This window comes from Bufo gargarizans, chromosome 3 (genome assembly GCF_014858855.1).
Source record: "Bufo gargarizans isolate SCDJY-AF-19 chromosome 3, ASM1485885v1, whole genome shotgun sequence".
NCBI classification, from domain to species: Eukaryota; Metazoa; Chordata; class Amphibia; order Anura; family Bufonidae; genus Bufo; species Bufo gargarizans.
Genome location: NC_058082.1, coordinates 51,801,674 through 51,817,609, shown reverse-complemented (window position 1 = coordinate 51,817,609; position 15,936 = coordinate 51,801,674). Strand labels below are relative to the sequence as shown.

Below are 15,936 nucleotides of genomic sequence, written 5' to 3'. Positions count from 1 at the left end.
CGAGACGTCACTGTGCTGGCCACGCCCCCCCTTCACTGCGGGCTGTCTGCTCTCTCCTAGGATTCTTAAAGGGAGTCAGTCATCAAAGTTTTACCTTTTTAACCCTTCCCATAGCCTTCTAGCAGCCTACAGTTAATAAAAACGTTACCTTTATGAGCAATCCTGGACTTCTAAAACCGTCAAAAACCAACTTAGTAGCATATGCAAATGAGGGCTCGCAAGTGCTCAGGGGCAGCGTTACCCTCGTAGGTGCCCAGCTAGCTCAGCCTTATCGTCGCTTCCGCCCGCCCATCTACTTACTTTTTGTGTCGCCAAGATCCCACACCTGCGCACTCAGTCTGTCGGCCGGCGCATCCGCACTGCGATGCCCAGGCGCAGGATCTTGGCGAAACAAGAAGTAGGTAGATAAGCGGGCGGAAGCGACGATAAGGCTGAGCTAGCTGGGCACCTACGAGGGTAATGCCGCCCCTAGGCACTTGCGAGCCCTCATTTGCATAGGCTACTAAGTTGTTTTTTTACGGTTTTAGAAGTCCAGGATTGATCATAAAGGTAACGTTTTTATTAACTGTAAGGCCTTGTTCACACTTCAGTGTTTGGTCAGTGATTTCCATCAGTGATTTGTGAGCCAAAACCAGAAGTGGAGCCTCCACAGACATGAGGTAGAAGGGAAAGATCTGCTCCTGTTCTGTGTTTAGAGCTGCACCTGGTTTTGGCTCACAAATCACTGATGGAAATCACTGACCGAACACTGACGTGTGAACGAGGCCTAAGGCTGCTAGAAAGCTATGGGAAGGGTTAAAAAGGGGAAGCTTTGATGACAGACTCCCTTTAACCCCTTCAGCTGCACAGACTGGCTAGCTGCAGGCAGTGACAATTGTGGGCACAGGAGCTGACAGACTAGAGAGCATTGCACAAGAAGGTAGGGGGAAGATCCTGTGTGTATTAGCAGTGGGATTTGCAGTTCTACACATACAAGTTGCTGTTGATTCTCCCAGCAGTCAGACATGTCACTCAGGGCAGCTCTTGTATCCACTCCTTTAGCAGTGTCATTATACAGCTGGGACTTGTAGTCCTAGACATACAACATGCTGCAGAGTCTCCCAGCAGGCAGACATGTCACTCAGGGCAGCTCTTGTATTCACTCCCTTAGCAATGCCGGGGGGAGGGGCAGAGTGTTTTTATTGCATGTAAACAAAGGGCCAGAAAAGAACCAGGGAAATGAGGAAATATATATTTTTTTGCATAAAACTTGCTTAGCTTAGTTATATATTGCTGCCCATCAGATTTTCAGTGCTATATTTTTTTTTTCATAACTCGGACAACCCCTTTAACTGCAAGGGAGAAATCAATTTGACAGGACTGAGATTTGCTTTTGGCGACTTTTAAGGCTTTGGTCACTTTTCCCCCCCCCCGAAATCTCCCTCCTGTCCAGAACTGCTGAAAAGGAAACATACTTAACTGCTGCCCAGCCTCTGCAGGGTTACCCCCCTTGCATCACCAATTGACTTGGCTGCAGGGGTCACCTGCTCCCTTTGTGTCGAGTCAAAGCGGATGTTGAGAGTGATGATGCAGATGCCAGGGAGCGGGTAAGTATGCTTCCCTTTTTGCAGGTCTAGCCGGCATGGTGGAGGAGGGCACAGTATGTGTTCCGTATGCATTTTTCCCCCAGAACCATAGAAATAAAAATAAAAAATAAATGTGGATCGGACGCAGACCCAAAATAAGGTCTTAAGAAGGAAAAAAAAGGGCTACTTTCAGACTTGCGTTTTGGCTTTCCGTTTGGGAGATCCGTCCAGGGCTCTCACAAGCGGTCCAAAACAGATCAGTTTTGCCCTAATGCATTCTGAATAGAAAAGGATCCGCTCAGAATGCATCAGTTTGTCTCCGATCAGTCTCCATTCCGCTCTGAAGGCAGACACCAAAACGCTGCTTGCAGCGTTTTTTCTGTCCGCCACGTGGTGCGGAGCAAGACGGATCCATTTTCTCAGACAATAGAAAACGTCATGGCTATAGAAGACATAATACAACTGGATCCGTTATTGCAATGGAATCGTTTTTGCAGCTCCATGACGGATCCTCAAAAAACGCTAGTGTGAAAGTAGCCTAAATTTACAGTCTCTTGTCTAATGGCCTACAGGTGTTCCAGGTACAACACATCCATAGAATAAGCTGTATGAATCCACGTGACCAAATTTCAAAGGTGTGCAAGTTCCAAAAATCTAGCACAAGCTAAAGGAGAAATCCACCACACGCGTCTGGCATGTCACTGGCAGGGTCAATGAGCTGAAATCCTAACTTTTTCCCAACGTGAAGTGGCTGCACTGCCAAGAACACCGCGCAAACACCTTCAATCAATATCCGATGTCATTTCTGACTGACATTCATGTGGGCACCACTGATCATGGCTTGCGGGCAGCAGATTGTGCGGCCTAAACAGCTCAGAAACCATGAATCTGTATGAGGACGAGGGATCCCAATAGCGTTCCCTGGTCCTCATACTGTGGAGGTGATCACTACATGTAAATACAGCGGTCTCCTATCCCTGAATGAGCAGCCGGCTGTCAGGAAGAAGCGTGGAAATCCAGCTTCAGACAGGCTGTGTAGACCTGCACCAGGTTTATCTCAGGCTGGATGAGAAGTTTGATGCATGTATATTGGTCGGCTTACTGTCACTTTTATGCCAGAATAGTGGCACATCTCTGGTCCTGTCCCCTTGCCAAGGACATCAGGAAAAAGTATAGAAACCCAAGATGCACCAAATTGTGCAACCGGTCTAGACCGGCTATTGGCGCTGGCACATTAGCAAGTCTAGGCCACTGTGCGCATTGCAGGGAACGGATAAAGGCTAGGTAGAGATGACCAACCTGATTTCCGGCTGCTTGTCTGGCGCACTCCGCTTCTGAGAAGCTGCTCTTCTGGCTACAAAAATCTCCAGTTTCTTTTTTTCTTCTGAAATGAAAACCAAAAGAATAGTTACATTAATGGGACATACTTGCTTTAAAGGGTTTTCCTATACCCAAGTGTATGCTATCAATGTCTAAGAGGTGGGCCCCCGACTTCCTGGACTTCTACCAATCAGGGGAGTTGCCCACATCGCCTGCACCCCCATCCTCACCATGCAATGACTAACGCTGAGCAGGTCATCTACTTGTATTCACCTGTGCACAACATTTTGCCTTTGGAGTAGGGAACCCAGTAAGCACATTGTGGGTCTGGATGAAAATAAGTGAGGGCCCTGGGCCCCTTTCACACGAGCATGACGGATTAGGTCTGGATGCGTTCAGTGAAACTCGCACCATTTTGCAAGCAGGTTCTGTCAACGATCGCGTTCAGTTTTTTTCCACACAGGTGCAATGCGTTTTGACGCGTTTCTCACACGTGTGATAAAAAAAACTGAAGGTTTACAAACAACATCTTCTAGCAACCATCAGTGAAATACGCATCGCACCCGCACTTGTTTACGGATGCAATGCGTTTTTCACTGAAGCCTCATTCACTTCTATGGGGCCAGGGCTGCGTGAAAAATGCCGAATATAGAACATGCTGCGATTCTCAAGCAACGCAGAACTGATGCGTGAAAAACAACGCTCATGTACACAGCCCCATAGAAATGAATGGGTCAGGATTCAGTGTGGAATAGATTAACTTAGGGAGAGACTTTACACGGAATCCAACATCCAAATGTCAGGATACTGGAAAGTTAAGCTTCATTCACATTAGAGGCCTCCATTGCAGATTCCGTGAAAAAAAAATTTTAAGGCTACTTTCACATCTGCATTTTCCTTTCCGGTTGTGAGATCTGGCATAGGGCCCCAAAACTGAAGGAAAACACTTCCGTTTTGTCCCCATTCATTTTCAATGGGGACAAAACTGAACAAACCGGAACGGAGAGCACCAGAATGCATTCTGTTTTATTGCATTCCCATGTTGGCATACGTTTTTGTGTGCAGCATGGAATGGGATGGGATCAAGATGGATCCGGTATGAAAAACAATGTAAGTCAATGGTGCCGGTTCTGCTTCCCCGCCCCCGACACAATAACAATGGATCCGGCGCCCATTGACTTACAATGGTCTAAGTGCCGGATCAGTCTTGTTCATTTTGGCGATAATACAACCGGATTCGGTTCTGAATGGAGGCAGATGGTTGTATTATTGACCAGATGCGTTTTTGCGGATTCCCTGCCAGAACCAGCAGAAATCCATATGTGAAAGTGATCTAGTAGAAACCCATCAGATCCCATTATCGTGAATGGAGTCTGTTGGGAGCCATTTGTTTCAGTTATTTTACGGAAATGGTTTCCTCTATTTTCATTGTTCTGCTCCTATAGCGCAGCAGTGCAGAAACTGTGATGTGAACCCTTATACCCTGTGCACTTATCCGGTATATGACCTGTTATGGGGAATATTGATTATTAAAGGGATTCTGTCACCTCCCCTAAGCCCAAAAACGATTTTAAAGCAGCCATGAAGCACAGCTTACCTGGATTAGGCTGTGCTCTTTTATCTTGAAATCCGTCCAGCAGTTACTGCAAAAAACGACTTTGATTGATATGTAAATGTGTCCTGAAGGTGCCCAGAGGGGCGTTTTGTTCCTCTTAGAGAGCCCAGTACCGCCCCTCTTTCAGTGCCCAGCCCGCCTTCCTTGTACTGTCTAACCGCTGCCCCCAGCCTCTCCTCCCTCTCCTCCCCCTCCCACCGAACGAACTCTCGCACAGGCGCAGTACCCACTGAGGGCTGCGCCTGTGCGATCAGCAGGAGACTGAGGGCAGCAGCTTCATCCTCGTCACTGGGCATGCGCTGAGCCCAGTGACGTCCGATGCTCGCTCTTCCCTGCTGACTGAGGGAAGAGCGAGCATCGGACGTCACTGGGCTCGGCGCATGCCCAGTGACGAAGATGAAGCTGCTGCCCTCAGTCTCCTGCTGATCGCACAGGCGCAGCCCTCAGTGGGTACTGCGCCTGTGCGAGAGTTCGTTCGGCGTGAGGGAGGGGGAGGAGAGGGAGGAGAGGCTGTGGCAGGCTGGGGGCGGCGGTTAGACAGTACAAGGAAGGCGGGCTGGGCACTGAAAGAGGGGCGGTACTGGGCTCTCTAAGATGAGCAAAACGCCCCTCTGGGCACCTTCAGGACACATTTACATATCAATCAAAGTCGTTTTTTGCAGTAACTGCTGGACGGATTTCAAGCTAAAAGAGCACAGCCTAATCCAGGTAAGCTGTGCTGCATGGCTGCTTTAAAATCGTTTTTTGGCTTAGGGGAGGTGACAGATTCCCTTTAAAGGGGTTGGATTACCTCAGACATTGGGGGCACATCGCTAGGATAGGTCTGATAAGTGCGGGTCCCAGAGGTGGGACCCACACCTATCCTTAGGACGGAGCCCGCAAAGTAAAGGAGGGTGCATCATGCCCTCCATTCATTCCTATGGCAGTGCCAAAAATAGCCGAGAAGCACGCTCTGCTATTTTCAGCAGTCCCATGGAATCAAATGTAGGGCAGCTGCACATGGACCCTTCTTTACTTTGTGGGCTCCGTTCTAAAGAGTGGTGTGGGTCCCGTACCAACAGTGTCTGAGATGATACAACCCCTTTAAAAGAGCAGCACGTCCACCACTGATGAATTGCAGGGTGGTCGTAACCATGGAAACAAGAAGTATATAATGTGATGAAAAAATATGAATCAAATCAGCAAAGGAGACAATATGGACAATCACAATACATTAGTAAGAGCCTTGTATTAACCTTGTCTACATGATAAACGCCAATTGCCTAAAAGGTTTCCGTCACCAGAATAACCCTCTTAAGCTGGCTGACTTTAGCAATGTACATTGTCAGCAGAATCCAACTCTGCTATTTTTATGTTTGTTGATGACCCCCCCTAATGCACAATTCTTACTTTTGTAATATGCAAATTAGCCTCTAGGAGCGGGGGGGGGGGGGGGGGCATTGCTCCTTGACGCTCCGTTCTCCCACCTCAGCCCTGCCGTCCTTGATTGACAGGCCAGCGTTCATCTTCTCCTGCCGGCCCCATGTGCTGGGTAAATCTTGCGCCTGCGCCGTTCACCCAGCACACAGGGCCGGTGTTCTGTCAGAAAACCTTACCTCGTCAGATTTCCTTACCCCACATGACTTCCGGGGGTGTTCACCTGCACCAGGGCATGGGTGAGGTAAAATTACAGTGAGCGTTGGCTCATGGACGCGCGCACGGACACCGCACGTGCGCTCTCAGGGGTAAGGAGATCTGAAGGTCTTTTGTCTTGTTAAATCTCCTTACCTGTGTAGTGATGGTAAGGAGATTTTACAATCCGCTCGTGCGCAGTGTGAGGGTACGAAGATTTAACAAGACAAAAGACCTTCAGATCTCCTTACCCCTGAGAGAGCACGTGCGGCGTCCATGAGCCAACGCTCACTGTAATTTTACCTCACCCATGCCCTGGTACTGCGCTTGCGCAGAGGCGCACACCTCCGGAAGTCACGTGGGGTTAGGCAATCTGACGAGGTAAGGTTTTCTGACTGAACGCCGGCCTGTCAATCAAGGACGGCAGGGTGTTCTGTCATTCTGGTGGACCTTATCGAGATGTGAGGAAATCCACCAATCAGCAGCCTCACACACCCCTGCAAATCCTCCAATCCGTATCCTGCGGGTGCAGATGTAGATGGGTCCTGGCGGAGGAGGACTGCATGCTTCTCAAACCGTCCTTTAAAGGAATTGCCTGGAACTCCCTCATGGCCATAGATATCGCCATGTCCAAGAGGCTCGGCGCCTGTGCCCACAGCACCTCGTCTTGGGGCAGCGCCCGCTCCATGGTCAAGCTCATCGGCATAACCAGCTTCCCCTGGATCCTGGGCACAGTGATCTGCCTGTGGAAGAGCAGAGGAGATGCCCAGGACCCGCTACATTTGCACCCACAGGATTGTGATTGGAGGATTTGCAGGGACTCACATCTTGATAAGGGCCAGCAGAATGACAGAACACAGGGCGTGGAATGAGGCGGGAGAGCGGAGCCTCTGGGAGCAACGCCCCGCCCACTCCTAGAGGCTGATTTGCATATTATAAAAATAGCAGAGTTGGATTCTGCTGACATCGTACATTGCTAAAGTCAGCCAGTTTAAGAGGGTTAATTCTGGCAACAGAAACCCTTTCCAAGGCAGGCTCGGACTGGCCCACAGGGGAATCCCCCGATGGGCCCCTGGGCAAAGTGTGCCCCTAATCTCTCACCCCCCCCTGCGCAAGTGGTACATAACACATTAGACCTACTGCACTACATACATATATTCAATTTAACCACCTCCCGACCGCTGTATGCACCGATGCGTCCGGGAGGTGGTTGATTAGTTCCTCCTGGACGCATCGGCGCGTCTTCTCGCGAGACGCGAGATTACGTCACAGCCGGCCCGCGCATGCGCATCGCGGGCCGGCATTTCACTGCAGAGTATTTCGTCAGCAGCCTGCCGGCCACGATCATTGGCTGGCAGGCTGCTGATTTTCAAAAAAACCAATCAGCAGCCATTTAACCCCACATATTAGTAAATATGATGGGGTTATATGGCTGCTGTGCTCCTCTGCTCCTTCTTTTGGTCGGTTGGTTCCAGCAGAGGAGCAGAGGAGCACACATCATTACTGTGAGTACCCACTACACCACACTTAGCCCCCAGATCACCCCAATTAACCCTTTGATCACCCCTTTTATCCCCCCTGTCAATCACTAGTGAAAGGAAAAAAGTGATCAGTGCAAACTGTCACTTTTTTTTTTCACTGTTATTGACCGTTAGGTTTCAGTATAGTTTAGGCCCCTTGGTTAGGTAGTTTAGGGATCGGTTAGCGCCCAGCCCACCGCACCGCAGTCCGTTATTCGCTGATTAGCGTATCGCTAATCAGCATTTGTACTTTTATAGTATCTGGAAGTGATCAAAACTGATCACGGTCAGATCTATAATTGTACTAGTGTCACTTTAGTTCGCCCTCCACCCAAAACGCAGTGTTTGCCCGATCAGGCCTGATCGGTCGCCCACACGTGCGTACACCCACGCCCGCCCCACCGCAGTGACAAAAAAAAAATTTTTTTTTTTTGATCGCTGCACATTCACTTTACACGCACTGCGGGGATAAAAAAAAATCAGTTTTGATATTTTTTATCAACCGCAGCAGCCTCCGGTACTTCGCTAGCCTCCCATTTGTAAGACAGGCTTGCTTTTTTTTTCTTGGGTAGTCTCAGGGAATACCCTGAAATTTAGTTGCCCACATGTCTAACATGGGGTATTCTTCTGAAGAGGCCTACAGGCTTCTGACCCAGTCGGATGAGGAGTGGGAACCCTCATCTGATGAATCCAGCGGGTCAGAATACGAACCTGTAGAAAGCAGTGGCTCTCTGACCCAAAGTTCGGACGAGGAGGCTGAGGTCCCTGATAGCACCAGGCGTACCCGGCCCCGTGTCGCTAGACCGCAGGTTGCGCAGGATCCGCTTCAAGAGCAGCAGAGTGGGGCTGGTGCTGTCGGATTACGTGGTGAGGCATACACCAGCAGCCCAGCCCTTCCTGGACCTAGTACCAGCACTGCCGTACAACCTGGTGAAGTAGCGAGCACCAGAAGGGCAGTTGAAGCTGGTACGGTGGCACGTGCAGTAGTGACCCCGTCGCAGCCACCGCAAAGACGTGCCCGTAGAGCCCCTAGAATCCCAGAGGTGCTGGCAAACCCTGATTGGCAGTCCCCAACTTCAGCCGCACCCGTAGTTTTCCCTTTCACCGCCCAGTCTGGAGTTCGGGTTGAGACAGCTCAGATCGATTCGGCCCTGGGATATTTTGAGCTGTTCTTTACTGCGGAGCTTTTAGACTTAGCCGTGGCAGAGACAAACAGGTATGCCACACAATTTATCACCGCTAACCCGGAAAGCTTTTATGCCCAGCCTTTCCGGTGGAAACCAGTCCAAGTTTCCGAATTTAAAACTTTTCTGGGCCTCCTCCTCAACATGGGCCTGACAAAAAAGCATGAATTGCGGTCATATTGGTCCACGAACCCGATTCATCACATGCCCATGTTCTCTGCTTCTATGTCCAGGACACGATTTGAGGTCATCCTGCGGTTCCTGCACTTTAGCGACAACACCACCTCCCGTCCCAGAGGCCACCCTGCTTTTGACCGGCTCCACAAAATTCGGCCCCTCATAGACCATTTCAACCAGAAATTTGCAGATTTGTATACCCCTGAGCAAAACATCTGCATAGACGAGTCCCTGATACATTTTACCGGGCGCCTTGGCTTCAAACAATACATCCCAAGCAAGCACGCCCAGTATGGGGTCAAATTGTATAAGCTCTGTGAAAGGGCCACAGGCTATACCCACAAATTTCGGGTCTATGAGGGAAAAGATCAGACCCTGGAGCCGGTCGGTTGCCCTGACTACCTGGGGAGCAGTGGGAAGACAGTTTGGGACTTGGTGTCACCCTTATTCGGCAAGGGGTACCATCTTTATGTGGACAATTTCTACACAAGTGTGGCCCTCTTTAGGCATTTGTTTCTAGAACGGATTGGCGCCTGTGGTACCGCGCAAACTAGTCGCGCGGGCTTCCCCCAACAGCTCGTTAGCACCCGTCTTGCAAGGGGGCAGAGGGCCGCACTGTGTAACGAAGAACTGCTCGCGGTGAAATGGAGAGACAAGCGTGACGTTTACATGCTCTCCTCCATTCACGCAGACACAACAATCCAAATTGAGTGAGCAACCCGTGTCATTGAAAAGCCCCTCTCAGTCCACGACTATAACCTCCACATGGGAGGGGTCGACTTCAATGACCAGATGTTGGCTCCGTATTTAGTTTCCCGACGCACCAGACGCTGGTATAAGAAGGTGTCTGTATATTTAATTCAATTGGCTCTGTACAATAGTTTTGTTCTCTACAGTAAGGCTGGGAGAACTGGATCCTTCCTCAAATTTCAGGAAGAGATCATCGAGAACCTCCTGTATCCAGGAGGTTCCGTGGCCCCATCCACCAGTGTAGTTAGCCGTCTACACGAGCGACACTTCCCCAGTGTCGTTGCTGGTACCTCAACCCAACAGTCACCCCGAAAAAGATGTCGTGTCTGTAGCAGGAGTGGAATAAGGCGTGACACCCGCTATTTCTGTCCTGACTGTCCCGATCACCCTGCCCTATGCTTAGGGGAGTGTTTCCGAAAGTACCACACACAGGTACACCTAGCATAGGGATCACATCTCACCAGGATAGGCACACAGGGCTATTAGGGCCCATTCACTCACAGCTGCTGCAAACGTCTCCTTTCACATGGGACAAAGTGCATAACGCACTTCGCCACATCTTTGGGCGATTTGCGCTTTGCACATTGACCCATGGGGAAGGAGAGGTTTGTTCTATAAAGGTAAAAAAACAAACAAAAAAAAAAACAGGTAAGCAAACAGGTTAATGTTTAGTTCCAAAAGTTAAAGTTACATGTTCTGTTCCAAAGTTAATAAAATTATTGCGTTGTGGCCTGGTTTTTTCTTTTTTTTTTTGTCTTTTTACCTTCCAGGTGGACCAACCGATCTACTAGCTGCAGCACCGATGTGCATTCTGACAGAAGCATTGCGCTGCTGTCAGATTACACGCAAGTCGGTGTATGCGGCGCTGCAAGACGGGATTTTCTCCTCTGCAGTGACAGATACGTTTGCCAGGGCATACGAGCTAAGTGGGTATGGATGTTGGGCGGAGCTCCTATGTCCTGGCAGACGCCTTTCCCCTCCATTTTTTTTTTTTGGCAGAGATTTTTTCATCCACATTGATCGATGCGAATGAAGAAATCTGTGCCGTTCATTTTTTTCTTTCAGCCCAGAGGCTGAACGGAAAAAAAAAAATCTCATTACCTGTATGCTCAATATAAGGAGAATAGCAGAAACTCCTAATGCTGGCCATACATGTAATGATTGCGGAGACCCTCAAATGCCAGGGCAGTACAAACACCCCACAACTGACCCCATTTTGGAAAGAAGACACCCCAAGGTATTTGCTGAGGGGCATATTGAGTCCATGAAAGATTGAAATTTTTGTCCTAAGTTAGCGGAAAGTGAGACTGTGAGAAAAAAAATAAAATAAAAAATATTTCCGCTAACTTATGCGAAAAAAATAATAATTCTATGAACTTGCCAGGCGCCTCATTGGATACCTTGGGGGGGGGTCTTCTTTCCAAAGTGGGGTCACATGTGGGGTATTTATACTGCCCTGGCTTTTTAGGGGCCCTAAAGCGTGAGAAGAAGTCTGGGATCCAAATGTCTACAAATGCCCTCCTAAAAGGAATTTGGGCACCTTTGCGCATCTAGGCTGCAAAAAAGGGTCACACATCTGGTATCGCCGTACTCAGAAGAAGTTGGGGAATGTGTTTTGGGGTGTCATTTTACATATACCCATACTGGGTGAGATAAATATCTTGGTCAAATGCCAACTTTGTATAAAAAAAATGGGAAAAGTTGTCTTTTGCCAACATATTTCTCTCACCCAGCATGGGTATATGTAAAATGGCACCCCAAAACACATTCCCCAACTTCTCCTGAGTATGGCGATACCAGATGTGTGACACTTTTTTGATGCCAAGGTGGGCAAAGGGGCACATATTCCAAAGTGCACCTTTCGGATTTTGCAGGCCATTTTTTACACATTTTGATTGCAAAGTACTTCTCACACATATGGGCCCCTAAATTGCCAGGGCAGTATAACTACGGCACAAGTGACCCCATTTTGGAAAGAAGACACCCCAAGGTGTTCTGTGAGGGGCATGGTGAGTTCCTAGAATTTTTTTTTTTTTATCGCAAGTTAGTGGAATATGAGACTTTGTAAGAAAAAAAAAAAATAATAAAAAATACATCATCATTTTCCGCTAACTTGTGACAAAAAAAAAAAAATTCTAGGAACTCGCAGTGCCCCTCACGGAATACCTTAGGGTGTCTTCTTTCCAAAATGGGGTCACTTGTGGCGTAGTTATACTGCCCTGGCAATTTAGGGGCCCATATGTGCGAGAAGAACTTTGCAATCAAAATGTGTAAAAAATGGCCTGCAAAATCCGAAAGGTGCACTTTGGAATATGTGCCCCTTTGCCCACCTTGGCTGCAAAAAAGTGTCACACATCTGGTATCGCCGTACTCAGGAGAAGTTGGGGAATGTGTTTTGGGGTGTCATTTTACATATACCCATGCTGGGTGAGAAAAATATCTTGGTCAAATGCCAACTTTGGATAAAAAAAATGGGAAAAGTTGTCGTTTGCCAAGATATTTCTCTCACCCAGCATGGGTATATGTAAAATGACACCCCAAAACACATTCCCCAACTTCTCCTGAGTACGGCGATACCAGATGTGTGACACTTTTTTGATGCCAAGGTGGGCAAAGGGGCGCATATTCCAAAGTGCACCTTTCGGATTTCACCGGTCATTTTTTACAGATTTTGATTGCAAACTACTTCTCACACATTTGGGCCCCTAAATTGCCAGGGCAGTATAACTACGCCACAAGTGACCCCATTTTGGAAAGAAGACACCCCAAGGTATTCCGTGAGGGGCATGGCGAGTTCCTAGAATTTTTTATTTTTTGTCGCAAGTTAGTGCAATATGAGACTTTGTAAGGAAAAAAAAATAATAAAAAATCATCATCATTTTCCGCTAACTTGTGACAAAAAATAAAAAGTTCTATGAACTCACTATGCCCATCAGCGAATACCTTAGGGTGTCTACTTTCCGAAATGGGGTCATTTGTGGGGTTTTTCTACTGTTTGGGCATTGTAGAACCTCAGGAAACATGACAGGTGCTCAGAAAATCAGAGCCGTTTCAAAAAGCGGAAATTCACATTTTTGTACCATAGTTTGTAAATGCTATAACTTTTACCCAAACCATTTTTTTTTTTGCCCAAACATTTTTTTTTTTTATCAAAGACATGTAGAACTATAAATTTAGCGAAAAATTTATATATGGATGTCGTTTTTTTTGCAAAAATTCACAGCTGAAAGTGAAAAATGTCATTTTTTTGCAAAAAAATCGTTACATTTTGATTAATAACAAAAAAAGCAAAAATGTCAGCAGCAATAAAATACCACCAAATGAAAGCTCCATTAGTGAGAAGAAAAGGAGGTAAAATTCATTTGGGTGGTAAGTTGCATGACCGAGCGATAAACGGTGAAAGGAGTGTAGTGCCGAAGTGTAAAAAGTGGCCTGGTCATTAAGGGGGTTTCACCTAGCGGGGCTGAGGTGGTTAAAGCCCCTGTTCTGCCAGATTTCTATAGTTTGCCGAAAGTCTATAGCGGAAGTGACGTGGTGCGCTGCGCAAGCGCACAAGCGTACTCCAGCGAAGCATTCCTGCTGCCTCCACTGGAGTAGTTCGCACACCGCGCGTGCACAGACTTAAGGGCATAGCTTTCTTAAAGTGACAGTCATCTCCATTAATCTACATGAATTTGTACCCTCGCGGGCTCGCTTCGCTCGCTATCAATGGCGGTATAGAGTTAGTTTTACAAAATGCCGAGCGCAACGAGGCCGTGCCCGATGCGTGGCGAGCGAAGCGAGCCCGCGAGGGTACAAATTCATGTAGATTAATGGAGATGACTGTCACTTTAAGGCGATGATTCGGATGATTTGTGGAAGTGCGCTTGTGCGCTTGCGCAGCGCACACGTCACTTCCGCTATAGACTTTCGGCAATCTATAGAAATCTGGCAGAACACCCCTCCACCAGTCTATGTTCATATAAAAAAAAACAAAAAAAAACCGATAGATTACATTTGAATGTATATGTACGGTGGGGCCCTAAAATGAATTTTTACTGGAGGGCCCTAGGTACCCCAGTCCGCCACTGGTCCAAGGTATTTTTATTGATGACCCATCCTAAGGGTCGGACCCCCAGCGGTGAGCAGCTGTAATTACTCCCATTCATTTCAATGGGACGGCGCTTCCTATATACTTCTATAAGATCCCCCCCCCCCCCCGATCTGATATTGATGACCTAGCCCCGTTATAGCCTATGGGGGCGTCAAGCAATACGTTTTACTGTATGCAAACTTATACTGTAGACATAAAGCAGAGCAGACGTGCGCCCGGCCTACAGTACATTCATGAGGAGTACAGACGTAGCTCTACTGGGCTGTATTCAGACGTGGCGTCTGTGACAGCAGCCCCTGTGAATACATAGGATACAATACAAAACCCGGCTGCACGCGCTCCCCCTCACCTCGGCGGCCGGTCCGCTGCACGGCTCCGGTAGTCACACTCATGTCTGCCTTCATCCGCCTTCTCTTTTGAATTGAAATTTAGCGCACCACAGAACAGCCTCAGCGACCGCCTACCGGATTGGTCAGCGTCTTCCGCACTGACCAATCACAGCACACCCCTGAGAACACCGGACACGCTGATAGGCTGCTGCAAGCCTCTCAGCCTGTGTTGTCGTTGACAGTCAGCAAATCAGTTTAAAGTTGACATCACGTGACAGTATAACGTCTGAGCAACAGCAACAGCTGCGCGATGGTGGGCGTGGATTATTGGAGCCAAGATGGTCATGCGCAGTAATTAAGTCCGGCTCCTGTCACACACGTGACTGATCACATGATCCCGACGTCATCATCTAAGGTCCTGTAGTTTCCTGGGCTTTTTGACACCTAGCTGTTCCTGGTTGCGGTGTAACGTTACAGCGGGGACATGGACCGCTTCTCCTGGTGCTCCGGCCTGCTGGAGATAGACGAGACCCTGGTGATCCAGCAGCGCGGAGTGCGCCTGTCAGATGGGGAGGACAAGGTGGGGGAAGTCACCGCAGACTGAGCGGCAGGGAGCAGCCTCCGTGCTGGGGAGTCGTGTCTTTACTGCTGCTAGAAACTCCAGAGGCATGTGATATAGGTTCTGTATCTGGAAGATCTCTGCTTGTAGTCAGTGAATGGAAACCACGGTCTACTACAGAAGATGAAGCTGCATTCACTCAGTGTGTCACTGTATAGCCAGACCCCATAGCATCTGTCCCCTATAGAGGAACGTATAGCGCACACATAGGGCTTTACTGGGCGCCTGGTATGGACCAGTGCGGTACACTGTGTTATTTCATGTAGCGGAAAACGTATACTGACATATACCAGCCTAGCGGAGGGCTCCATTGGGTGAAATGTTGTTACAAGTGGCATTTCCACTTTCCAAAAAAGGTGGTGGTGACGGGCGCCCGACACATTTATCTTCATCTCGTCAAAAGTTAGTCTCGTCCTCTGTCCGCGCAGGAGATCTCAGAGGCCGGAGTAAACCGCTGCTCTCTGATAAAGCTTCCCCGAGCTGTGTATTCTTGGTGGGTTTTCTACAAGATGGCAGACAACACTAGGGAGGGAGCTCAACTAAAGATCCGTCAGCCCCGCTATGTGTCTCCCCACCACCGGCTTTGTGTACCCTGGTGAATGACACTGCTATCCCTCGTGCAGCCAATCGCTGACCTCAGAGGGGCACTGTTAATGCCAGTGATTGGCAGCAGCAGTCTCATGTTATTGCTGCAGCCGAATAAACCAGGCCCGGCATGGAGAACCGGAGCGACACCGGCTATCTCTAAAGGCTATGTACACCTCCAGAGGCAATGTTTGTTCAGGATCGCATTTTACTCATTTTTGGCTGAAAATAATATTTTCAATTGTTCTTTTTTTTTTTTTAAATATTGAGCTGTTCTGTCACAAAGGGTTAACAGTTTATCTAAGGCTACTTTCAAATCTGCGTTTTTGTTGGATCCGTCATGGATCAGCAAAAGCCCATCCGGTTAATAATACAACCGGCTGCATCCATTCAGAACAGATCCGGTTGTATTATCTCTAAAATGAACAAGATGGATCCGGCACTTAGACCATTGGAAGTTAATGGGTGCTGGACTGTTTTGTTTTTTTGTCAGAAAAAATGGATCCCACACCATTGACTTACATTGTCTTGATCAGTTTCCCATGACGCACTCAATAACACTGCTTGC

General features: G+C 48.3%; 2 protein-coding genes across 2 annotated transcripts in view; one reads left to right on the top strand and one right to left on the bottom strand.

The window, feature by feature from the left end:
- CKAP2 (cytoskeleton associated protein 2) overlaps positions 1–14,287 on the bottom strand; it is a 45,093-nt gene extending 30,806 nt beyond the window's left edge. Inside the window, exons 1-2 of the mRNA XM_044287544.1 lie at positions 14,185–14,287; positions 2,865–2,949 (exon numbers count right to left, since the gene is read on the bottom strand). Coding sequence (XP_044143479.1) covers positions 2,865–2,949; positions 14,185–14,239 — 140 coding nt within the window. The 5' untranslated portion in view covers positions 14,240–14,287. The remainder of the gene's footprint in view (positions 1–2,864; positions 2,950–14,184) is intronic.
- Positions 14,288–14,559: 272 nt separating this feature from the next.
- Positions 14,560–15,936, top strand: part of VPS36 (vacuolar protein sorting 36 homolog) — a 40,460-nt gene continuing 39,083 nt past the window's right edge. The window contains exon 1 of the mRNA XM_044285296.1: positions 14,560–14,744. Coding sequence (XP_044141231.1) covers positions 14,649–14,744 — 96 coding nt within the window. The 5' untranslated portion in view covers positions 14,560–14,648. The remainder of the gene's footprint in view (positions 14,745–15,936) is intronic.